At 49.0% G+C, this 26,308-nt stretch overlaps 1 protein-coding gene across 3 annotated transcripts in view; it reads left to right on the forward strand.

Moving 5' to 3' along the window:
• Positions 1-10,036: 10,036 nt before the first annotated feature.
• LOC109489917 overlaps positions 10,037-26,308 on the forward strand; it is a 26,114-nt gene continuing 9,842 nt past the window's right edge. The window contains exons 1-12 of one of the 3 annotated variants that reach the window (XM_034665729.1): positions 10,037-10,065; positions 10,754-10,875; positions 11,556-11,783; positions 12,049-12,385; positions 14,721-14,878; positions 16,211-16,351; positions 16,636-16,753; positions 17,003-17,187; positions 17,381-17,506; positions 17,640-17,832; positions 18,544-18,666; positions 20,961-21,112. In XM_034665729.1, the coding sequence (XP_034521620.1) occupies positions 11,658-11,783; positions 12,049-12,385; positions 14,721-14,878; positions 16,211-16,351; positions 16,636-16,753; positions 17,003-17,187; positions 17,381-17,506; positions 17,640-17,832; positions 18,544-18,666; positions 20,961-21,112 (1,659 nt within the window). In that variant the 5' untranslated portion in view covers positions 10,037-10,065; positions 10,754-10,875; positions 11,556-11,657. Of the gene's footprint in view, positions 10,066-10,535; positions 10,603-10,753; positions 10,876-11,555; positions 11,784-12,048; positions 13,243-14,125; positions 14,297-14,720; positions 14,879-16,210; positions 16,352-16,635; positions 16,754-17,002; positions 17,188-17,380; positions 17,507-17,639; positions 17,833-18,543; positions 18,667-20,960; positions 21,113-26,308 lie in introns of those variants that run through there. The other 2 variants (XM_034665730.1, XM_034665728.1) reach the window with 2 other exon arrangements.

Consider the following 26,308-nt stretch of genomic DNA (forward strand, 5'->3'; position numbering starts at 1 on the left):
CTTCAGGGACACGCAAAAACCACAAGATTGGTTGCGAGCGTCAAGAAGGATGGTGCACATCAAACCTCCACTCAAAACTTTGCTACTTAAAGTGTGGTGACCCCAGCCTCATCTTGCCTTGTCAGAAATGCAGAATCCTGGGCCACACCCAAGATCACCTATGGTACTGAGTCACAATCTCCCTTTCAGGAGCTCAAACATTGAATACCAAGAAAACAAATCACCTAATTTAAAAATGGGCAAAGAACCTGAATGAACATTTCTCAAAAGAAGACAGATATGTGAAAAGATACTCAACATCACCGATCATCAAGGAAATGCAAATCAAAACCACAATAAGATATCCCCTCACACCTGTTACAATAGCCATCATCAAAAAGACAAAAGGTAAGTGTTATCGAGGATGTGGAGGAAAGAGAACCCTTGTGCAGGGTTGGTGGGAATGTAAATTGATACGGGCATTATGGAAAACAGTATGGCGTTTCCTCAAAAAACTAAAAATGGAACTACCATAGGATCCAGCAATCCTACTCCTGGTTATTCATCCAAAGGAAATGAAATCAGTAGGTTGAAGAGACATCTACAGTCCCGTGTTCACTGCAGCATTGTTCACAACAGCCAAGACATGGAAGCAACCCAAGTGTCCATCGATGGATGAATGGATAAGGAAGATGCGGTAAGTACATATAGTAGAAGATTATTTAGTCATGAGAAAGAAGGAAATCCTGACATTCGTGACAATACGGTTGAATCTGGAGGATATTTAGCTAAGTGAAAGGAGCTAGACAGAGAAAGACAAATACCGTATTATCTCACTAATATGTGGAATCTAAAAAGCAAAGTTGAATCCATGGAAGCAGAGAGTAGAAGTGTGGTTACAGAGGCAGGAAGTAGGGGAAATGGGAGGTTTGGGCAAAAGGGGTACAAGGTTGCAATTACATAAAGTGAAGAAGCCTAGAACTCTAACTTACAGCATGATGACTACAGTCAGTAACACTGTATTTAATACTGGAAATAGGCTGAGTTAGTTGATTTCAGGTGCCCTCATCACACAAAAGAAATGATAACGATGTGAGGAAATGATATGTTAAGAAGCTTGACAGTAGTAATCATGTCACAAGTCATGTGTATCAAATCATCATGTTGTACACCTTAAATATATATAATTTTTATTTATATATACATATAAAAGAAAAAAATGAATTCAATTAAATTAAATTTAAAAGATCCCTGAGCGACTGGCAGAAATAGTAAAATGTTTGGAGAGTTATAACATGACATAGATGTTAATCTTTATTTTCACCAAAATAATTAAGGTACTGATACTACTTTGCACACACACACACACACACACACACACACACACACCATCCTCCTTCACAACTGCATATCCTCTTCTTCCACTCAACACCACCACCACCACCGCTGCCATTTCCTGCAAGATCACAGTGCCACCTTCTGGAAAGATGAGGGCAGGTTGACTGAGCCCCTCAGGAGAACAAAGCAGGTGGCAGAGGTGATGTGCAGGGCAGAGGGGCACACACCAGCCTAGAGGACCTTGTAGAGAAGTGGCTTCACCAGATGATGGCACCCTGTGCTGTCCAGTACAGTGATTGCCAGCCACGTAGGGCCACCGAGCTCTTGACACATGGCTAGTCCTCCCTGAGATCTGTTGTAAGTATAAAATGGATTTCAAAAACTCAGTATAAAAAGAGAATGTAAGATATCATGCTATTAATTTGTATACCGACCAGGTGCTAAGGTACTACATTAGGTTAAATAAAATATGTTATTAAAACTAATTTCACTTGTTTCTTTTTAGTTTTATAATGCAGCTACTAGAAAACTTGAAATGACATCTGTGACTCGCATTATGTTTTTATTGGACAGCACCAAGGTAAGCTGTGTTTTACAGAATATAGATTCCCAGGGATCTTAATGTCTTCCCCCATACGTATGTCTCTGCAAGGTGTCTCTAATTCTGCAGGTCAGTAATTCCCCTTCCAACCTCAGCTCCACAATCAGCATCCAGTTCTTGGGGGCATCGGGAGCCCCAGCAGAGAGCCTGGTACGTAGTAAGTGCACAACGATATTTGTGGAATGGGCGAATAAATGGATGAGCGAGTCAAGTGCCATCAAGTAGAGGAACACCTTGTCCTGAATGGGTGGATCTCTCTCTTTTTTTTTTTAAAGATTTCATTTATTTATTTGTCAGAGAGAGAGCTCAAGCAGGGGGAACAGCAGGCAGAGGCAGAGGGAGAAACAGAAGGAGAAACAGTCTCCCCACTGAGCAGGGAGCCCAACGCGGGACTCGATCCCAGGACCCCGGGATCCTAACCTGAGCTGAAGGCAGATGCCTCACCGAATGAGCCACCCAGGCGTCCCCAGGTGGATCTCTTTTTAGAAGCAACCCAATCACAAGTCATGCAGGGTGAATTAAATGCAGCAAATCAAGTCAGAGACACATTTATTATTGTCAAAACCAAAGCCTGATTACAGAGTCATAAGCAGATTTTCTTTAGGCCGTCCTGAGCCAGCATTATTCAAACTTGGAGGCAGGGAGCTTATTTACAATTTAAGTGGGGCTTATAAACTGTGTGGCCTTGAAAGTCCCAGAGTCCCAGTTCCCTTTCTTTTGCAGCCACGCCTCACCCACAAGACCTCACTTCTGTTAGTGTCTTGTGGCTCTGTAGGCACTTTCTCACCTGTGAGCTTGATTGATTTTCACAACTGCTCTTGAAGAAAGCCAAGCAGTATTATTTATTATCACCTTTTTATAAGTGATAAATTAACTGATTATCTCATTTCCGAAGGTAATTAACGACGAGGCCAGGTCTCTACCCCTGCTCTCCAGCACCTGCTGCGAGCTTGACGCGTTGCATCACGTGGGTATCCCAGGCGCTCCCGGGCTGTTTTAGCACTTCTGGGTATTTCGTGTATGTATTTTCTTGAAGAGCATTTGACTGGTTGTGTGACTCTGTTAAAACTTCCCGTCTCATTGGCCTCAGTCTTCTCATCTGTAAATTGGGAGGAGAGAATTAAATCATCTCTAAGGTACTTCCTAATGCTAAAATCATGCAGATCTCTGAAACTTGGCTGAACATGCAGCAAAGGCGGAAACCTGTCTCATTCCCCTCGTGCCTCTCCTGCAGGATTTTGCACACAGAGATTGGCTTTGTCTTGCACAAGGAGGAAGCCAGAATGTGCCTTGCTCTCACTGAGCCTGGTTCTATATACACACCCCCACCAGCTACTCTGGGAAGGAAACGGCGTATGGCATTGATTGGGCCAAAGCCTCCCAGAGGATCCGTCTCTCAGATTTCATGCTCATAAAGTATTCAGCGAGTGCTCCCTGGAGCTCTGTAAGTGCCAGAGGCTGTCCTTCCTGGCGTTCCTCTCTGCGTGCAGATCCCTGTGCCCAGATCTCTCTCTATACCTCTCCCACCCCCAGCTCATCCTTTCCAGGTGCTGCTGTCACTGTGTCTCTGCCTTTTGCTCTTCCCTCTCCATCTGCGTCCCCACAGGTCTTGTCCATCCTCTTCCAACCTGCATGTGGGCCTCTCTCCCTGCCACTGTCGCCCCTGCCCAGGAGGTGAGGGCTCTATCCTTTGGAGGCATCGCAGAGACATGGGCCTGTCTAGCAGTCTTCTGCTTTACCTTCCAGAGAGCCAGGTGCCTGGGCAGGGAGACTCCTCAGGACTGCGGGAACCAGAAGGCCTGTGCAGAAGAGCTGCGCCAACTGGGGTGCCCAGAGGGTAGGGCGTGGGGCTGAATTTGCCCTGGAGGAGTTGGGGATAAAGTGAGGGGGTAGGGGCAAGACAAACAGCTCTGAGGGGAGAGGTTGGCTTCATGAAGCACCCAGGCTGGGGGGTCAGAAGCCCCCAAGCAGGGAAAGGGAATAGTCTGGGGTTCACCTAGGGCACCTGGGGGGAATCACCTGGGGACGGCAGCTCCCGGAAGCTAAGTCTCAGCCCTAATTGCTGTGCGCCCATCATTCTACAGGTAGGCTCTGCCCTGGCTCACCACCTGCTCCCTGTCCCCCGGAACTTTCCTCACTGGAGCAGGTCCCCGTGACACCCCCCTCTGCCACCTCTGCCCTCGAGGATTCTTCAACCACTGGCCTGGTCAGGATGCCTGTTTTCCCTGTGGTTCGGAGGCCACCCAGCCGGAGGAAGGCAAGGACACGTGTGTCTGCCTGGGGCCTGGCCGAGTGTTCCAGGTACGTCCTCTGGCGGTGGGACCCAAGGACAAGCTGCATTTCCAGGACTGTTTTGGTCAAGTTCAGCTCAGGTGTAACCTGACCAGAGTCAGCTCAGGTTTCCAAGTGATGCGGGGGCAAGGTTGCCAGATAAAATACAGGGTGCCCAGTTAAACCTGAATTTCAGATCAATTATGGATCGTTGTTTAGCATAAGTGTGTCTCAAATACTGAATGAGACATACTTACGCTGAAAACATATTCCTTCTTCATCCGAAATTCAAATTTAACAGGGTGCGCTATGTTTTTACTTGCTAAATCTGGCAACCCTACTCAGGAAAAAGGGCAGTCTGTTGTTCTCCACCATGACCACTCCCCAAATACACCCTGGTCCAAACCCTTCCAATTTGAACTTTCCCTATAAGCCAACAACTATGCATGTGAATCCTTCCTTTCCTGAAATTCCCAAGTCTTTTTGGCTAAAATGACAGCACCACCTGGACCCTAACCAGGATGTACCGCTCACCTTCCCCTCTCATCTGACTCCTCTCCAGCCCTGTTGAACCTTGACCTCCCCACCCCTCCCCCACCTCTCCTGGCTCACCTCAGGCAGGGTCACAGCCAAAGGTGTGGTTCCTCACAGCTAGGTTCCTCATCAACCAGCCAATCTTCACCTGTGTTTCCTCCCTCCCCAACCCGCAGCCCAATGATGGACAGTGCCCCTGCCTCCCAGGCTACCAAGATGCTGGAGAGCCAAGGGGCTGTGTCCAGCGGGAACACAGGAGCTGCAAGAATGGGGCCACCTGGAACCAGGAGGGGCTGTGTTTGACCAAGGATCAGTGGACTGACCACTGTGCCCAGGAGGTAGGAGCCGTCTCCATAGTGCACCCCTTGCACCCCTGGCCCTCCACCTGACAGCTCACAGGCCCACCCCCCTAACCCTCTCTGGAAACATGGAGACCTGTGCTCTATACTCTGAAGCTGGAGAGAGTTGGCAGCAGCCTCCCCCGGAGAGGTGTCCCTAAGAAGTTTGAGTCTTAGTGCAGGTGTGTGCCACACCGGGAGATGCCCATGGCTATGACCCAGGCCTGGGGCTCTGTGCTGGGAACAACGCTCAAGTGGGATGTGTGGTCCCCTGTGCCCCGAGGAACAGAGACACGTCCTGCAGCTCAGCTGCTCTAAGGGCATCCCACGGATTTCTGTCACTGAAGGCACTGGGAGCCAGGTACTGCGCCCGAGTTTCAACCCCTTGCTGGCCTGGGGCCCACTGTACCTGGGACCTCTGCCTCCTAGAAGGAGTATGCATGATATGCCTGTGCGTGGGGTCCTGGCCTCTACTCACCAACCCACATCAGGAGCACAACCTCTGGGACCAGAGAAAAGGCCCCCCTGTTGATTTAATTTCATCCTATAAAACTCCTTGAAGAAGTGATTTGCTCGTTAAAGGGGGGAAACTGTCTTGGAAATCTTCCCATGTGAGCAGAGCGTAGCACCCAGAGTACGACTCTGGGTTACCCCTCCCTGTGGAATTCTTAGACTACTACCACCACGGCTGCCCTGCATCCTTATCAGGACACTCAGGGCCCAAGGGAAGCCCCATGCTCTCTCAGCCTCCCTGCGGGGTGGATGTGTTACTCTCTGTGTCTTCAGGGAAGAGCTGACCCTGAACCCCCTCATTCCCAGGAATTCTACCTTCTGGACAGGCCTTCCTCACTGCGTGCCATAGGCCATCCCTGCAACTCAGACCAAGGGCAGAAGCCTGTCCCTCTATATGTGGTCAGGATGGATGGTAAGACAGCGGGACAGAGGGAGGCCACAGGTGGGCCCACCGCTCAGGACCACACACGGGCAAGCCTTGACCTTTGCATGGCATAAGCGTGGCCCCTTCGGGCAGAAGTTAGATGGTGATGGGCAGCATGAAGGGACCCCTCAATGTTTAGAAAGTTGGTCCTGCCATGTGCAAATCAGAATTGGACAGGTTCTGTTGTATCTATGCACTAGAGAAAACTCTCTCCCTCAGTCGTGCACGTTGAGGGAGACTCCTGTCTTGCTCCAGGGATTGGGTTCCTGGGCCTGATCAGACCAGGTCAGGAGCTGCTGCACTCCCTTGGCCTGCCCCTCCGGGATCCCAGGCTCCCAGGCCATGACGCAGGTGAGCACCGCAGCTGATACCCGCGGCCTCTCCTCTCCCACCTCCACCGGCAAGAATCTGTCTAAAGCTGCTGTTCCTCCGTGTTCTGTATCTTGCTTGCCCAGGAAAGTCAAGCGAAGAACATCTGAACTCTTCTTGGTCAATGAGCCTCAATTCCACATACCACGGGGATCTGTTGCCCCCAGAGCCAGGCATCCGAAACCCCACAGTCTGCCTCCAAATCAATGATACGCTTGTCTTCCTGGTGACCCGTGAGCATTACCCAGAGTATGACCTGTGAGTTTCCAGAGGACATAGTCCTGCCGTCGTCGAGGTACTGGAGAAAAGACCCCCTGTGCCTGTAGGCACCCCCAGAAGACAGCACACTGCCCCTTTTTTCTGTCCCCAGAGGCCACTTCTATAATACACTGGCGGAATTTGACTGGGGGCACTTCCGGGCCCTCCATGAGGAGTCCCAGTTCCACGATGGAGAACGCTACCTCTTTCTGCGGCAGTTCCAGCAGCCTGGGGTGTACGTCTGTCGTCTGAGCAGCAACAAGCATCGGAAGATGGTTTGTCCATGACAATTGGCCTCATTTAACGCACTAGCCCATCATTTCCCCTCACCCCAAAAATACTGCCTCATAACCATCCCAGACAGATCCCCAAGGAAGGAGACACCCAGGGTGTCCCTCTCAAAGTCTGGGGCTCCCACAGTCCTAACAGATAATTCTGAGGGTTCCTAGGGTTCCCTCTAACATGTGATGTATAGGGAAGGGAAGATTGTGAGGGTGAAAATAGCACGTGTGTCTAAGGACCTCACGGTGTCCAGACATCTCTCACGGCCCTCTGCTTCCTTACCCCTTCTTTCCCTACCCCCTCTTTCATCCTGAAGGCACACATCCCAAGCTCATCTGCACAGGTTGGCATCCATGTGACCTGCTTATGATGCCACCACTGATTCAGGTGCAGTGTCTTGGTCATATATGGGATTTAGCTCCTCACCCTGTCTACACAGCTTCAAAGAGGCTGTGCTGACCTCACCCCAGCACACGCATACAGTTGCTCAATTACTTGATAAAAATTTGTTTCCCAGGGAAAACCCAGATTCTGCTCCCCCAAGGTATGCACAAAGATCTGGACTATTTGGTTTGTGCTGACAGGCCCGGGGTCCCACTCTGTCCCCTTGCCAGTCTCTGGCAGACAGTGGGAGAAAGGCTGAACAGATTTCTTTCCACCCAGTACATCCGCACCCTCCCACCAGAGGGCCGGTGCTTCAGAGAAGGGCCCTTCGCCTCCATGACTCCCAGGTATCTCATCCAAACTGGCATCGCCAAGATCCCCAGGCCCCCAAAGAGGTCTGGCTGGCCAGAAGTCCTGGGGGAGATTGTCCTGCTCCTGGGGTTCTGCCTGCTTCTATTGGTGAGTAAAGCTGACAAGTGACATCTTAACCCCTGTGCAAGACTGCCTCTCCAATTCCGTGTCCGTGGGCTACCTGGTGTGGTTTTGCAGCCCGCATTACATATGTGGTCCCTGTACTAACAAAGGGATTGGTGAATTGGGGGCTGGGAGGGTAATGGGCTTGGGAGAAGGGTGGGGACGAGAAAGGGAGGACTATGAATGAGGGTACAGAGGCAGGAAATAGCCTTCAGCTGCTCAGGGAACCAAATGTGGCCGTGCAAACACAGAGCTGAGAGACGAAATCGCGATGGTCTCACGGGCCCTGCTTTATCCTCTATGCAGTGAGGATCCATTAAAACCTTTGAGCAAAACAAAAGATTTCAAGCAAGAGACAGAAACCCTAGTAAGACTTTTATTTGTACTCTAGCAATAGGGTAGAAGACAAGATGGATTGGGGGGGCCGCCACGAAGAGATAGACAGTTGGAATAATCCAAACAAGAGAAGATAAGGTGCTCCCTAACTACAGCTGAGCAGGGATCTTCCTCCTCCTGGTCTTCAAAGAAGATGCTTCCCCCTGTCCTTCACCACGTTATGTACCAGGTAGATTCAGTGTCACAGCCTGAGCTGGGCCCGGAAGGCCACTCCCAAGCCCACCTTCAGGAAGCATCAGCAAGGATACAACCTGGATGCCTACACTTCCCCAAGAACTGGGATGACATTGGTGAGGAGAGGTCAATCACACCAAGACTCTGATACCCCCAGGGTGGAGGGAGATCACGGTGAGTCACAGACTTGGGTTAGAATCCCAGAGGTGTCCCCAAATCTGACTGGCCAGCTCCTGCTTCTTTTTCTCATGTTCCTAGATTACTCACGGTTCCATTCTCCCCCATTCATTTATTCATTTACTCACTAAATATTTATGCCAGACACCACCTGGTTCTAGAAGTACGCAGTGTAGAGGGGGGTAGAGACATCTAAATAAAAACTTTCCAAGGGGTGCCTGGGTAGCTCAGTCGGTTAAGTATCTGCCTCCAGCTCAGGTCATGATCCCAGGGTCTAGGGAGCCTAGGATCCTACGATCGAGCCCCACATCGGGCTCCCTGCTCAGTGGGGAAGTCTGCCTCTCCCTCTCCACCTACCTCTCCCCCTGCTCATTCTCTCTCTCTCAAATAAATAAACAAAATCTTAAAAAAAAAAAAAGTAAGAAGAAGAAGAACTTTCCAAAAGAAAAGTAATGTAACTGTGTACAAAGTGCCCAAGTTAGGAGATGTCCAGCACTAGCTGCAGGAGCAAATCACAGAAGGCACCCCCGTGTTACACTGAAGTGTTCCACCTTCTACCCCTGCTACTCAAAGTGTGCTCCTCGGGTAGCAGCAGTCCAGCTTCAGTGTGATTACGAATTACCTGGGGACCTTCTGCTGCAATGGGGCGGAGGTAGAACCTAGAACTCTGTGCTTCTAATGAGGTCCTCAGCAGGGCTGATGCTGCTCGTCCAAGCAAGACTGTCTAGACCGTGGAGGACCCGCAGGAAGAAGATGCAGGGAAGATGGGCAGGGAGGCTTATCTTTGCTTATCAGGAGGTTAATCGTGCTTCCCATCCCCTGACAGGTGGGCGCTGGGAGGCCGAGGAGCAGGTAGACCTGGAGTGGTTTGACCCAGACCGTTTCTTTGCGATCCTGCTCAGGCAGTCTCTGTCGGTGACAATGAAACTCAGCCAGACCAAGGAAGAGGTAAGTGGAAAAGCTGGAGACGTGAATGGGGTTGAAAACAGATTCATCGCAGAAGGGAGCTAGTTACTGGATATAGAACCTAAAGAAATCCTCCATCATCTATAAGGAATCGGGGAGAAGGAAAGCGTACGGGAGGGGGGGTAGAAGATTTCAGATTAAATTTAGGGCCGATTTTCAGAACTTTGGGCCTCAGATCAGTGAAGGGGACTCTATTAAGACCACCTCTGGAGTCTGTCAGATCCCCATTCCTGGTCCTCGGTAGCCCATCTGGAATGCGTAAATTCAGGACAGTAAGTGACAGGCGTTGGGAACAAAAAAGAACGCACTAAAGTCCCAGTATGGAAACTGGGTCAGGGGGCCTGTGGCGCTGCGGCGTCCCTCCTCCACACGGACAGCAGAGGGCGCTGTGATCAAAGCAACGAGAGAGGCGGCGCGGCTGGAGGAGCGCCGTCTCACGTGAACGGCGCGCTCTCCCACAGCTCAAACTCCTCTGCCTCCGACTCCTGAGTGAAGCCCGTTCTCTGCGGCCGCCGTGGGGGGCTGCGCGTCGCATCCCAGCCTCTGCGGGCCAGCTTCCGGGGAGCCCCCCTACGGAGCTGCAACAGGTCGGGCTGTGTTCACACCTTCCCATCTGGTGTCTGTGCCTACATGTGACTCCCGGGTCTCCCTGAGCCCCGCACCCCTGCCCCCTCCCCCCGTGGCCCCTCTCCCACGGTCCTGCCTCCCAGGCCCCAGGGTTCTTAGCCCCCACCCTTAGGGATTTCACACCCCTTTGCCACTGCTGCCGGGCCTGCCGAGAATGTTCTGGAGCTCCCCGCCGGGGCTAGCTCGTGCCCAGCCCCTGGGCTGCTGTCCCTGGCATCTGCAGCCCCGCAGACACGCAGGCAGGGCTGTCTCTGACCCCAGGCTGCCGAGGCAGCCGCCAGGGCCGCGGAGGAGGGGGCCGGGCGCAGGGGGCGTCTGGCAGGCCAGTACGCAGCGAGCCTTCGTTGCCAGCTGAGGCTCCTCCGCCAGGATCTCCGTGCCAGGCAGGAGCAGTGGGCCTCCTTCTGCTCCGCGCCGACAACGGCTTAGCGGCTGCTGAAGGCCCAGGCGGGCTCCGGGCCCGCGAAGTCCTCCCAGGCTGGGCCGAACCCACAAGGGTGTGTATCTGGTGCCTCTGAGCCAGGCTTGGGGAGATCTGGTTTAGGGGAGGAGCGAGTGTGGCTTCGCCAGGTCCAGAACTGGCCACAGCAGAGGGTCCTTTCCCCGTCCCTCACCACCCTGATAGGGCCTCCCCCATGCCCCCTGCAGGGAAGTCCCCCAGCTGGATGCTGCACTGGGCTGCGTGTCCCAGGCTGTGCTGCAGGAGGGCCACCACCTGAAAGCCTGGGGCGTCCTGGGTACCGGCGCTGGGGCAGAGCTGCTGCAGCCAGGTGGGTCCTCCTCCCCCTCGCCAGGTCCCCCAGGAAATCTGGCCCTGCCGTTGAGAGGACAGGCCCTGCAGAAATGTGGTCCCTCCCCTAGACACCCTGCAGGGGAGAAGGGCAAAGCAAAGCGGAAACCCCCAAAGTTGAGAGGGACTTTCTGTGCAGTGGTGGGGAAACAGCTGTGTTGCTGAAGAAAGAGCCTCTGAAATGGGAAGAACAGGGGAGGAAACGAGCAAAAATGCTACAAAAAGCATGGCTTTACACATCAGGGAGCATTTCCTGGCAGCAAAAGCCTGATGGATGAGTGCAAAAGGCCACATTTGGAGAATGCTGGACTTGCCTGGAAATGAAGAGTGGGAGAAGGATCCCCTTGGTTTCTCTGTGGGAATTCTGAATTCTGGGAGTCCCCGGCCCCATCAGGTGACCTCTAGGCTGTCACCACTGTTTCCCAAAGTCCTTCCAGTCCCTGCCAGCCTGCAATATGGTGATATCACAATGTCATGTCTCAAATGGGGAATCATGCCCTGCACTCAGCAAAAGACAAGATACTCTGCCATCAGGGAGCACTTGCTACTGGGGTTGGGCTGGGGTTCTTACCAACTCCCTCCAGGCACCAGACAAGGGAGCCCCTAGCCTGTCCCCTCAGCCTCAGGCGCAGGGTTGAGCAGTTGTTTGCTTTCCTGCAGCCTCAGCAGGCCCTGAAGGGGGCGCCCAGGACACCAGCATGGATCTTGTCACCAAGTTGATGGTCCCTGGGCCCAACTGTGCAATGCTTCTAGCCAGTGGCTATGCAGGGCCCATACCCCCTGGCTACTTCATCCACCCTGACACTGGGAAGGTGCTGCCTGAGGCTGGAAATCTGGGGTACGATCTACAGAGAGCTACCCTGGTGCCCACCACCGACTTCAGTTCTGGTAAGACCCTGACCACGAGGAGCTCCCCACCTAGCCCAGGGCTGAGCTCCCCGGGAGCACAAGGCAGGGAGCAGGGCTCTGTCTTGGCACCGTGGGGTATGATGACGAACAGAGCAGTAAACACTTTCTCCCCCTCCTCACTTTAACATTCCTGCTGCAGAGGGTGCAGGCTGCCCAGAGCTCCCAGGTGCAAAGAGGCTCTGCGGGGCTGGGGAGGGAGGCTGGTGTATGGAGAGTACTAACACTTCCCGGTCTCCCTGTCCAGGTGGCGTCCCGAACGTCAGAAGCCGCCATCCTCCCCTATGTGCCCTACCCAACCTGTCTGGCCACAGGCTCCCCTCCCGCCACCCACCTGCCCGTCCTGCAGCCAAGAAGGACATCACAGCTGGGGGCACTCATGACAGACCCCGCAACTGGCATCGAGGTGCCCGTGCTGGCTGTGACTCTGCATCCCCAAACCAGGCAGTGGCTCACTCTTGGGGGCACATACTGCAATCCTCTCACCAAGACCTTGGCCCCTCTAGAGCTGGGGGGCCCCATGGAGGACCCAGTCACAGGAAGCATCTCGCCAATCCTGGGAGTCGGGTTGGATGAAAACACAGGTGTCTGCAGTCCTCAGTGCTGTGCTCCCACCTTCTCTTCCCTTCCCAGCCTGGCTTCCCAATCCCCCCAGCCCCCAAACCCCCCATGTTCTGGTCCAGGCTGCAAACCCCCCCAAACCCACCTTTCCACCCTTTATCCTCACTCTGCCCTTACCCCACCTGTGTTCTCGGTCCTGGCTTCCCCATCCCCATCCCCATCTCCAGCACAGCGTGTTGGGGATTAAAAAGAGACCCAAGCAGGCTCTTCAGTAAAAGTAAAGGAATGTTTTCAGCCAAGAAGGGGCATTCCTCCTCCTGCCACCACAGTCTCTACCCCTGGGCCCTCTCCCTCTCCCCTCAAACTCCCCTCCCCTGACTTCTGGTCCCCCACCCCCTTCACTCACAAGGTCTTCAGGCCCTAGTCCTCCTTTATGCCTCATCTCCCTGTGTCTCTGTTCAGGCCCCTTCCTACCTCATCCTCTTGGGTTCCCTGCCAGGTCAGGTGCTTGCACTGGGTGGGCTGCGAGACACCTCGGGGAGCCTTATGCTGCCTGGTGACAGCTTTGAGGAGCCTCTGAGCAGGAAGACGGTCCGGCTGCAGGGAGCTTCTCGGCAGGAGGGGCAGGCAGTGCCCCACGTGGGAGGATCACAGGCCCTGCTGGACGCCAATGTGCTGGTGGCCCAGGGGCGAGTGATTGCTATGCTCCGGAGTTACCAGGAGAGGCCAGGATCAAGGACACAGGGGCTGCTGGAAGCTACCATCAAGGACATGAGACAGGCATTGGGCTTGAGTCTGCACCACATCCTACAGCAGGCTCGGAGGCTGGAGCGGCAGCTGGGGACAGCAGAAGCCATTGTGACCAGTGGCGGGAGGATAGGTACTACTGACCGAGACCTAGGCTCTGGGCCCTGAAACCCCAGGCCCAGAATGACCCAGTGCTTCAGTGCCCTCAGCTCATAAGCTCAGGGACAGTCCTGTGGTCACACACACGGGACCGAGGGAGGAGAGAAGGAGTATGGCGGCTTCGTGCCTGACCCCGTGAATGCTCAGCTTGAACTCCGCCCTTCCATCTCTTGCTAGTCCCGCTGGGCCTTACACTTTGTGTTTGTAAAGCTATGTTCTCTTGTTATTTCAGAGGGCTCCCAACACCATAATGTGTTATGAAACCCATTTTACACCAGGGGTCTGAGTTTCCTCCACCTCCTTTCTGCCTCTACTAATACAAAAATGGGCAAGGAAAAGAAGTAGGAGGGGAACCTTCCTGGAGTTTACCTCACTCATTCTTTCTAGAAGCTTCTGCCCATGATGTGACAAAAAAGAACCAGGGTTTTGGATCAGAATTGTTTTGAGTTTGAAGCCCTGCCGCACCATTTAATAACTCTTTGACCTTGGGCAAGTTACTACGTCACTCTGCCTCTGTTTTACCATCTTTAAAATGGGGATAAAAATAGTACATACTTGAGGTCCATGGTAGGACCAAATAAAATGTCATTTATAAAGAGTTTTTAAGCTTAGACTTCTGGTACATGGTGGGTGTTCAAGAATATTTGTTCCTTTCTTTTTTACCTTTTTAGTGTGGCCTGGAAATTGTTCTCAGCCTCCCAAAAGTCAGTACCTTCCTCCTGAATTCAAAATGCTAAAGGAGGCCCCACAGGAAACAAATGCAGTCTTCCAGGGAGGCTTCTCTGGTCAGGGATTAGCCCTTTGAGCCTGGATTAACCTCAATCCCCCTTCTCTCTACCAACTCCCCCTTGTGTTAGGAATGATGTGCTATCCTGGGACAGAGCTGTGGATCCCTGTCCTATACGGGATGGAGATCCCAGACCCTGAGGGCTCAGGGCTCATGGTGCCCATCCTGGGCATGGAGACTGATGGGAATTCGGGTGACACCACACCCCTGGCAGGTTCAATGGAAGATGCTGATGGCAAAGGTAGGAGGGAACTGGAGGCCTGTGAAAGCCAGAGGGGGATCAGGAATGTGACTTACCCTGGATGAGAAAGCGCTTTCCAGGAGGGGTACCCCCCAGTCCATTTACTCATGAGTCATGGGATGCAGTCATTCTGATGCCTCCACTAGGGCTGCTGAGACCCGAAATAAAGTGCTCAGAGATTCCAGAACCCAAGGACCACAGGTCATTTATCTCCCACTGAGAAAATTGGGTTCTTTCAAAAATCAGCACTTCAGAACCTCACCCTCAGGGTCTCTGGCCTCCAAGAAGCCTTCTGAGGCTTCTCTCCTGCTGAGAACCCCTCGAAGGGCAGAGGGGGTTCTGAGGGTTCCTTTGGCTCCCTTCCCACCATGTTTACCTCTTTCCATGACCACCCCTTCCTTCTTTCTCTCTCTCTTTCCCACAGGTCTTGTCCCAATCTCGACTGGGGCTCAAGCCATAGACCCCTTGACTGGGGAACCTGGTCCTGTCATTGGTGCTCAGACAGACCCCTGTACCGGAGTGGTGGTGCCCATCGTCCGAGTGCTGGAGGCCCTACCTCGGGGAGTGAGAGACCCTGGTCTGGTTTGTAGGAGCCATTTATTCTATTCCTTTTTCCATTCATCCAACAGCTGTGTATTGGGTACCCTCTAGGTTGCAGGCACTGTGTTAGGTGTTGAGATGCAAAAGCACTAGGGGCTCCTGTCCTCAGGAAACTGGTCGGCCATGGTTCCAACCATGATCGTGGTTTATAGGGTGTTAAGGGAACACAGAAGAGGGACATCCAAATCACCTGGAGGAGAACTCAAGGAAGGCTTCCCTAAAGAGGCAATGGCTGGGCTGAGTCAGAAAGAGTCGGAAGAGGCCTTGGCGGCCAGCCAACACAAAGGCGGTGAGCTTGAGACCCAGACTATTCCAGGAGGGTGAGGGGCAGCCAGCAAGGCCGGAATCAAATCACGAACTACCTTGGGTGCCTGGCTGAGGCCTGCAGTGTGGCTTACCATGAAAGCCATGGGGAGCCATTGAAGGGTTTTGAGTAGACATGGGATATGATCAGATATGAATATTTTTAAGACTTTTAAATTTGGAAAATTTGGCACAATACAAAAAGAAAATAAATTACTGATAATCCTACATGTTTTAACATATGTAAATGAAGAAGCACAAGGTCCCTCCTCCCCATTGCTCTCACCCCATCTGCCATAAGCAGCCCCCCATCCAGACACTACTCACCTCGCCCCCAGTCTCCCACCAAAGGCAGCCACTATTAACAGGTTGGCACATCTCCTTCCAGACATTTTTATGTGTGTGTATGTGAATATGTAGTCAGCATTCTAGAAAGTTCCTTCTGGCAGCCGTGCAGAGGATGGATGGGAGCAGGGCCAGCTTGGAGCAGGAAGCCAGGAGGTTATTGCAATAATTCAGCCCTTGGCAGATCTCCACGAAAATGGAAATGTCTTAGGGTCCTCCCATACATTCTCAGCCCGGTTCATTTCAGGACCAAAGATGGATGTGTTGAAAGAGATTCTCATTAGAAACCAAGACATTTTAATTCTAGCCCCAAATCACAGTTTCACAGAAGCGTCTAAAGGAGTGAGATGAGGGGATGAGAACTATTTCCCACTGCCACACACCCACCTGCTCTGGCCTCCCAAGAGGCAGGTGGGAGCAGGGGGCCAGGGGACTCCAGAGAGGCTGGGCACTAGAAGGAGGAAGAAAGGGACTGGGATCTTGAAGCAGGTGCCTAGTTATTATTTTTCCACCTACAACCAAGTCAGCTGTCTCACCGAGCTTAGTCACGGGCACCTGAGGGTGAGAGAGGCCCCTGTCTGGAGCAGAAGCGCTGGGGATCTTCAGCCAGACCCCAGGCTGTGAGGAGAAAAAGCATATGAGCCGTAAACAATCCGGACGTTGCAGCTGGACATCCTGGAGAAGGAGCTGAAAGCCCGGGAGCAGTACTGGCACAGCCAGGGACAAGAAGAGTTGCGTCTAGCAGAATGCCTGGGGCAGCTGGGCCATGAGCTGCTCTCCATCCCAGGCAAAGATGCCCAGCAGCAGGTGAGGCCCAGAGACACCACCTCACCATCCCACCCTTTACCCAGACTACACAGGTTTCTCTGGTGGAGCCTTTGTCTCCCCGCTGACCACAAAAATGGGACCCATCTCAGGGCAGACGATGTCCCAGGATTCCCTGGCTCCAGGCCCTAGACTCTGGTCACCCCCTAAGTGTCTCAGGGTGGAGGAGGAGCGGGAAGGAAGAAGGGCCACCATGAGGCGGCCCAGCCCAGAGCTCCGGCCTCCCTCTCTGAGGCCCCTTTCTTTGCGCTTCCTGTCCTGTGCAGCTGAGGGCTGCTGAGGAGGCCCGGGCAGCGCTGGAGTCCTGCTGTCTGCAGGAGACTGAGAGGAGAGCCAGCGCCCTGAGCACACAGAGCAGCCCAGAGCAGGGCCTGCTCTCTCAAGGTGGGACAGCGTCCCCTGGGCCCAGATCCCCAGAGCAGAAATCTCCTGGGAGTGGGGACACTTCCCACAGCTTCCTGGTGGGAAGTCCCTCCTGCCCTCTGAATGTGCTCACCAGCCAGGCTCCCCCAGGCAGGCCCTGGCTCTGATCTGGCAGGTTCTGTGGCTCTAATAAACCACTGTGTCTTTTCTTCTTCTCCCTCTCCCCAGAGGTGGCTCCTCTCACGTGGCTCTTTCCTCTGCCCCTTGCAGCAGACAGAGAGGAGTGGGAGCAGGAGGCAGAGATGATGTTGGGCATGCAGAAAGTCCTGCAGAGTTTAGGACAGACAGCAGAAAAGCTCCGGCAGGCAGTGGGCCGGCTGCAGGGCCAGGAGCAGGAGATGTGGCTGGAGCAACCTAGGAGTCTGAGCCCCCAGATCTGGAACCGTCCCAGGAAGGTGAGGCTCAGAGGCTGATGAGGGGACCCGTGCAGGATGAGCACATCCTCCTGTGTCATCAGATGTGGTTCTTCAGGGCAGTGTGATATTCAGGAATAGGTGGGCCCAAGGAGCAGCGGATGGGCTGGGAGAGGAACAGGAGGAGAGAAAGAAGTTCCATTCTCATTTGGGTTCTTCACTTCCTGTGCTCTAGGTGGTTGAACATCTCTCTGATGAGTTTCAGGAGGTGGTAAGGGAGAGACAGAACTTTCTGAATAGGGCCCTCAGTCACCTGCAGTACCAGCGGGAGCTGAGCCGTCTCCACCTCTTGCACACCCAGGTACTGCCTTGGACTTGGCCATGGAGATCTGCATGTCCAATTTAGTGGGGGCTTCTGAGAGAAGCTCCCAAAGCAGCCACGTGGGACCGGTGGGAGCCACGCATGAAACCAAGTTCTGACTATTGTGTCCTAGATCGTTGCCTCAGGCTCCCCTGCATGTTTGGAGAATTACCCTGGAGACAGATTCTATGGAATGATCACCACTTCTCTCAGGGACCAGGCTGCTGCCTGCCCACTCTTGATCCCCTTCCTGAAGAGCCTCACCGCAGCACTGAATGGAGCTCAAGGCCATGGCCCAGGCGTGGAGGATCAGGGGCCAAAAACAGGTAAGGCTGCTCACTGCCCCAACATTTCCTTCTGCCGCCAATGCTGATCATATTTGCTAAGTTCTAATGCTACAGTCAGGGCTCCTGGCACTCTACGAGTGTGGCCATAGTAATTTCTTCAGGAAGAACATAGAGAAACCCAATGTATTCTTTTTCTATTGCTGTGTAACAAAGTACCTGAAAGTTGTGTGTCTTAACAAACATTGATTATTTCAGTTTCTGGGGGTCAGGAATCTGGGTGCAGCTTAGTGGGGGCTGGGGGTCTGTGGCTTACGGTCTCCTACAGGCTCCATCTTGGTGTTGAGCCAGGGCTGCAGTCACCTCAAGGTTTGCCTGGGGAATCAAAGTTCTGTCCTACGGTTGTTGGCCAGAGACATCAGTTCCTTGCCATATGGACTTCATGGGACAGCTCACAACATGGCAACCGGCTTCCTTCATAGCAAACAAGTGAGAAGGGACCCAAAAAAATGGAAGCCACAGTCTTATTTTATCCTGATCTCATTACTTGTACTATATTCTATTTATTAGAAATGAATTACTAGGTTCAACCCACCCTCAAGGAGAGGGGTAACACAGGGCATGGATATACGTGGGAGGATCCTGGGGGCCATCTTACCGGCCACTTGTCATGTCTGACAGTACGGCTGGCTCTTTCTTACTTCACAGTCCTGGGCCCTTACTCCAACAACTGTCTTCTCCCCCTCTGTTCAGATGCAGATAAAGTTGACGTCATGTGGCTCTCACCACTCTTTTCCACCCTGAAGAAAATAGACATCTGGTCCCAAGCCCCCAAGGAGGAAGCTGAACTACAAGGACAGATGCATCACCAGCTAGGTAACCTCCTTTCCCTGGAGCCCCTGTTTGGAACTATCATGGCGCACTGAAGGTGTTTGATGGTGTGACCTCTGGGGACTAGGAAATGTCAGAATCCTGACCTGCCAATCATCCCTTTCTCCCCGCCCCTACACCTAAGATTCCCAAGGGCCTTTTCCATGTAAGGAATAACAAATAGGAACCAAAGTCTCACTGTGATAACTTGGCCAATTTCGAAGGGAAAATCCTAAAGACTCTCTGCCTTCCCACTAAACACTGAAACTAAATCTTAGGATTTTACCCCAGACTGGCCCTCCACGTGTTCCAAGGAGTTAATGGAAGAGGTTGAAACACAAGGAGATAGGCAGAGGAGACAAAGAATAGGAAGACCGTGCCCCAAAAAGGACTCCATATCACTTTACCAATACCACCCCTTGACATTAGAAGTCAAACAAGAACGTGGCTGGCCTTGCCCTGAAGATTTAGATCTCTTTCAACCCACTTACCGCCTAAGTGGAAGAGGATTAGAAGGAAATAACGTATGCCTTTCAGTTGACCATGATGGAGACCGCTAGTCAGCATAATTCCATAAACACTCTTGAATTTGACCAGAGGTCACCCAACTGTGGCCCACAGGCCAACTCCAGTCAGCTGTTTCTATGTGGCCCACAAGCTAAGAAAAGTTTTACGTTTGTGAATGACTGGGGGGAAAGTCAAAAGAAGAGTAACATTCTCATGGAGCGCTTCGTAATATGTAGTGTGCGAGTCTCGGTCTTTGGGTACATCAGCTCATTTAATCTGTACAACAACCCAGTAAAGTAGGTACTTCTACTCATTTTACAGGTGGGGAAACTGAAGCATCTGAATAGGCCAAGTAAGTAGTCAAAAATCATGTTGCTAACAGGGAGCTCAGCTGGAACTCTGTCCCAGGTCCTGTGCTCTTAACCTGCTTACCCATATGAAAAACGAGCCAACACCATAAAGGCAGTGCCTGAAGGGAGATGCAGGCTGTTGTGGTGCTGAATTCCCAGGAGGACAGACGGCTGTGTTTCAGAGAAGCAAGGGAAGGCACTGCGGGAGAATGAGCCCACGCTTCTACCACGAAGGTGGGAACACTGAATTTGAACCCCAGTTTTGCCCGTCAGCTGACAAAGCCTAAAAGATTTACTGACCCTTTACAGAAAAGTTTTGCTGACCCCAGAACTTAATGAATCTTAGTATTAATTGGGCTTCCCTTTGAGGGGAACAAAGAAGACTGTGGGCAGAAAGGTGGGTTCTCGCCACCACTTCAACCTCCATTGTCTTACAATGGTATTGCCTTTATAGTATTGAAAGCAATTTGGGGGCATCTGGGTGGTTCAGTGTGTTAAGTGTCTGACTTCGGCTCAGGTCATGATCCCAGGGTCCTGGGATGGAGCCCCACATCAGGCTCCCTGCTCAGCAGGGAGTCTGCTACTCCCTCTGTCTCTCTCCCTGCTTATGCTCTCTCGCGCGCTCTCTCTTTCTCTCAAATAAATAAATAAAAATCTTTAAGAAAAAAAAAAAAGGAAAGCATTTTTATATGCATTGCCTTGTTTACGCCTGGTCACCCAAACTCTAATTCTGTAAGATAGCAAAAGATTATTAACTTACTTTTTTATAGATGAGAAAGCTGGTGTCGAAGAAGTTTAGTGTCTTTCCCTGGGCCTCCCAGGATCTGGACCAGAACCCAGGTCTCTGGCTGCTAGTTCGACATTGTTTCCCATACTGTGCTACCCAAGCTTTTTTTCATTGTCTTCTCGAGGGTAGAAAGACAATACAATATGTTTAAAGACCCAAGACCCATTAGAGACAATTCTGTGAGGAAGTACGATTATGAGGTTAATCCAGCTAATGTTGACTGGGTGCTTACTGTGTGCCAGACACAGCTCCGAGTACATCCCATTTAGTGCTCCAAACAACCCTATGAAATAGTAGAAGAAAACTGGTTACCATCTTTTCCAGATCCTTGATTTTTTTGGTTTTGGGGGGGGGTTGTTGTTTTATTGCGGGTCTGTTTGTTTGTTTGTTTGTGTTTTGGTGCTTGCACCTCTGTTCCTATTGACTGAGACTCAACTGCTTCTCCATGAAAATGGGCAGGAGGATCTGAGGCGCAGTGCATAAGGATAGCATGGATGGATGGATGGATGGATGGATGGATGGATGGATGGATGGATGGAAGCAAATACACCTTTTTCTAAGTTGGATTGTGTTGTTGTTCTTGTTGCTTTTATTAAAAATCGTTGCTGGACAGAAAAGTCAGTGAAATCTTTGCTGTTTTCTCTTGATCTCTGTAGTGCCCAAAAGCTCTTTGCAGGATGTCCCAAAACCTCAGATAATGAAGAACGAAGAGCTTATCACTGTGCAACCCACAGATCTTTCTGCCAGGGAGTTCGTGGTTTACCAGTATGGCCTCTCCATCCTGCACCTCCTCATCCCCCAGCTTCATGTAAGTCTGGGTTCTGGAGCAGTCATCTTGCAGCCAAGAAGGTCGAGGTAACCAGGAAGGAGGCTTTCAGGTGGTGGATATATGTTAGGATTAAGCAGCTGGAACAGGGAATTTAGTCTCCCCTCTAAAGGGACTGATAGAAGTCAGTTTACCAATCTACGGTCTAATCTCTCAAATGATAGTAAGTAGAATCAATTAAGTACTTCATACATGCAAGAAAATGTTCTCATAACTTGCATGATTTAATTCATTTAATCTTCACAACAACCCTATGACATAGATATTTTTTTCTCAGTTTTTTATTCAAGTATGATTAACACAGTGTTATATTAGTTTCAGGTGTACAATATAATGATTCAGCAATTCTGCACATTGCTCTGGGCTCATCTTGATACATGTGCTCTTAATTCCCTTCGCCTGTTTCCCTTCCCCCCTCCCCTTTGGCAATTGCAGGTTTGTTCTCTGGTTTTTTTGTTTGTCTCTTCTTCTTCGTTCATTTTGTTTCATAAATTCCACATATGAGTGAAATCATATGATATTTATTTTTCTTGGCCTGACTTATTTCACTTAGCTTAACACCCTCTAGGCCCTTCCATGTTGTCACAGATGGCAAGATTTCATTCTTTTTTATGACTAATATTCCATTATATATATCTATATATATGTGTACCACGTCATTTATCCATCATCTACTGATGGACACTTGGGTTGCTTCAATATCTTGGCTATTAGAAATAATGCTGCAATAAACATAGGAGTGCATGTATCTTCTTAAATTAGTGTTTTCATTTTCTTTGGGTAAATATCCAGTACTGGAATTACTGGACCTTATGGTAATTCCATTTTTAATTTTTTGAGGAACTTCTATAGTGTTTTCCACAGTAGCTCACCTGTTTGCATTCCCACCAATGGTGCACAAGGGTTCCTTTCTCTCCACATCCTTGTCAACACATGTTATTTCTTATGTTTTTTTATTTTAGCCGTTCTGACAGGTGTGAGGTGATACCTCATTGTGGTTCTGATTTGCATTTCCCTGGTGCTGAGTGATGCTGAGCATCTCTTCATGTGTCTGTTGGCCATCTGCATGTCTTCTTTGGACAAACGTCTGTTCATGTCCCCTGCTCATTTTTAATCAGATTATTTGGTTTTTTTGGTGTTAAGTTGTAATAAGTTCTTTGTATATTTTAGATATTAACCCCTTTTCAGATATATCATGTGCAAATATCTTCTACCATTCAGTAGGTTGCCTTTTTGTTTTGTTAATGAATTCCTGCACTGTGCAATAGCTTTTTACTTTTGTGTAGTCCAATAGTTTAATTTTACTTTTGTTTCCCTTGCCCTAGGAGACATATCTAGAAAAACGTTTCTGTGGTCAACATCAAAGAAATTACTGCCTATGCTTTCTAGGGATTTTATGGTTTCAGGTCTCACATTTAGATCTTTAGTGCATTTTGAGTTTATTTTTGTGTATGGTATAAGAAAGTGGTCCAGTTTCATTCTTATGTTCAGTTTTCCCAACACCACTTGTTGAAGAGACCATCTTTGTCCCATTGTATAGTCTTACCTCCTTTGTCATAGATTAATTGACCATAAAAGCATGGGTTTATTTCTGGACTCTCTGTCCTGTTCTGTTGATCTATATATCTCTTTCTGTGCCAATACCATGCTGCTTTGATTACTCTAGCTTTGTAGTATATCTTCAAATCTGAAATTGTGATACTTCCAGCATTGTTTTTCTTTCTCAAGATTGCTTTGGCTATTTGAAGTTTCTTGTGGTCCCGTAGACATTTTACAATTATTTGTGGTAGCTCTGTGAAAAATACTATTGGTATTCTGATAGGGATTGCATTAAATCTGTAGATCGCTTTGGGTAGTACGAACATTTTAACAATACTGGTTCTTCCAGTCCATGAGCATGGAATATCTTTCCATTTGTTTGTGTCATCTTCAGTTTCCTTCATCAGTGTTTTAAAGATTTTATTTACTTATTTTAAAGATTTTATTTACTTATTTTATCTCTCAGAGAGAGCACAAGCAGGGGGAGTGGCAGGCAGAGGGAGAAACAGGTTCCTTGATGAGCAAGGAGCCCAATATGGAACTTGATCCCAGGACCCTGGGATCATGACCTGCACCAAAGGCAGATGCTTAACTGACTGAGCCACACAGGCATTCCTTTCTTCATCAGTGCTTTGTAGTTTTCAGAGTACAGGTCTTTCACCTCCTTGGTTAAGTTTATTCCTAGGTATTTTACTATTTTTGGTGCACATGTAAATGGGACTGTTTTCTTAATTTCTGTTTCTGCTAATTCATTATTAGTTATAGAAATGCAACACTATATATTAACTTTATATCCTGTGACTTTACTGAATTCTTTTATCAGTTCTAGTAGTTTTTTGGTGGAGTCTTTAGGGTTTTCCATATATAGTATCAAGTCACCTACAAATAGTGAAAGTTTTACTTCTTCCTTACCAATTGGGATGCCTTTTACAAAATCTTTTTCTTCTCTGATTGCTATGGCTGGGATTTCCAGTGCTATATTAAGTAAAAGTGGTGAGAGTGGACATCCTTGTCTGATTCCAGAGAAGCTCACAGTTTTAGCACCATATAATGATGTTAGCTGCGGGTTTTTCGTATATGACCTTTATTATATTCCCTCTTACCTACTTTGTTGAGGATTTTTATCATGAATGGACACTGTACTTTGCCAAATGCTTTTTCTGCATCTATTGAGATGATCACATGGTTGTTTTTTTTTTTAAAGATTTTATTTATTTATTCGTCAGAGATAGAGACAGCCAGCGAGAGAGGGAACACAAGCAGGGGGAGTGGGAGAGGAAGAAGCAGGCTCATAGCAGAGGAGCCTGATGTGGGGCTCGATCCCATAATGCCGGGATCACTCCCTGAGCTGAAGGCAGACGCTTAACCACTGTGCCACCCAGGCGCCCCAACACATGGTTTTTATCCTTTCTCTTGTTAATGTGATGTATCATGTTGATTGATTTGTGAATATTGAACCACACTTGCACCCCTGGAATAAATCCCACTTGATCTTGGTGAGTAATTTCTTTAATGTATTGCTGGATTCAGTTTGCTAATATTTTCTTGAGGATTTTTGCATCTGTGTTCATCAGAGATATTGGCATATAGTTTGGGGGGAGGTTTGTAGTGTCCTTGTCTGGTATAGGTATCAGGATAATGCTGGCCTCACAGAATGAATTTGGAAGCTTTCCTTCCTCTTCTATCTTTTGTAATGGATTGAGAATAGGTATTAACTCTTCTTTAAAAGTTCAGTAGAATTGACCTGGGAAGCCACTGTTCCTGGACTTTTGTTTGTTGGGAGGGTTTTTTTTTTTTAATTACTGATTCAGTTTTATTGTTAGTAATCAGTCTGTCAAAATTTTCTATTTCTTCCTGATGCAGTTTCGGAAGGTTATATGTTTCTAGAAATTTATCCATTTCTTCGAGGTTGTCCAGTTTGTGGGTATATAATTTTTCATAATATTTTCTTATAATCCTTTGTATTTCTGTGGTGTTGGTTGTTATTTCTCCTCTTTCATTTCCAATTTTACTTTTTTGAGTCCTCTCCCTCTCTGTCTTTATGAGTCTGGCCAAAGGTTTATCAATTTTGAATTTTGTTGATCTTTTCAAAGAACCAGCTCCCAGTTTCATTGATCTATTCTAATTGTTTTTTTAGTCCCTGTTTTATTTACTTCTATTCTAATATTTATTATTTCCTTACTTCTGGCTTTGAGCTTTGTTTGTTCTTCTTTTTCAGGCTCCTTTTGTTGTAAGGTTAAGGTGTTTATTTGAGATTCTTCTTGCTTCTTGAGTTAGGCCTATATTGCTATAATCCTCCATCTTACAACAGCTATTTGCCGCATCCCAAAGATTTGGGACCATTGTGTTTTCATTTTCATTTGTCTCCGTATATTTTTTTATTTCTTCTTTGATGTGTTGGTTGACCCATTTATTGTTTAGAAGCATGTTATTTAACCTCCATGTATTTGTGTTCTTTCTGGATTTTTTTCTTGTGATTGATTTCTAATTTCATACCTTGGTGGTTAGAAAATATTCATGATATGATTTCGGTCTTTTTTAATTTGTTGAGACTTGTTTTGTGTCCTAATATGTAATTTATTCTGGAAAATGTTCCATTTGCACTTGAAAAGAATGTGTATTCTGTTTTTGGATGAAATGTTCTGAATGTAACTCTTCGATCTATCTGGTCCAATGTATCATTCAAAGCCACTATTTCCTTGTTAATTTTCTTTCTCGATGATCTACCCATTGATATAAGTGGGGTAGTAAAGTCCCTACTGTTATTGTATTACTATTGATTTCTTCCTTTATGTCTCTTAATAGTTGCTTTATATATTAGGGTGCTCCCATGTTGGGTGCATAAATATTTACGGTCGTTGTATCTCCTTGTTGAATTGCTGTTCCTTTTATCATTAGGTTGTATTCTTCTTTGTCTCTTGTTACAGTTTTTGTTTTAAAGTCCATTTTGTCCATAATTGATACTTCAGCTTTCTTTTCACTTGCATTTGCATAATAAATGTTTTTCCATACCTTCACTTTCGATCTGTGTCTTTAAGTCAAAGTGGGTCTCTTGTAGGCAGCGTATAAATGGGTCTTGCTTTTTTATCCATTCAGTCACCCCATGTCTTGATTGGTGCAGTTAGTCCATTTACATTCAAAGTAATTATTGAGGGGATATGAGTACTGCATTCCCCTGCTAGAAACTCCAAACAAAGTAATTATTGATAAGTATGTACTTTTGCCATTTTGTTACGTTTTTATGATTGTTTTGTAGTTTTTCATTCCTTACTTCTCTTACTCTCTTCCCTTTGGATTGATGGCTTTCCTTAGTGATATGCTTGGATTCCTTTCTCTTCATTTTTTGACTATTAAAGGTTTTTGATTTGTGGTTACCATTAGGTTGATACCTAACATCCTATATATATAACAGTCTATATTAAGCTGATGGTCACTTACATTTGCACACATTCTAAAAGCACTAAAATTGGGGCATCTGGGTGGCTCAGTCAGTTAAGCATCTACCTTCGGCTCAGGTCATGATCCCAGGGTCCTGAGATCTAGCTGCATTGGACTCCCTGCTCAATGAGGAGCCTGCTTCTCCCTCTCCCTCTGCCTGCTGCTCTGCCTACTTGTGCTCTCTCTCTCTCTCTGTCAAAT

Source organism: Ailuropoda melanoleuca, chromosome 8 (assembly GCF_002007445.2).
Source record: "Ailuropoda melanoleuca isolate Jingjing chromosome 8, ASM200744v2, whole genome shotgun sequence".
In the NCBI taxonomy this organism is placed as follows: Eukaryota; Metazoa; Chordata; class Mammalia; order Carnivora; family Ursidae; genus Ailuropoda; species Ailuropoda melanoleuca.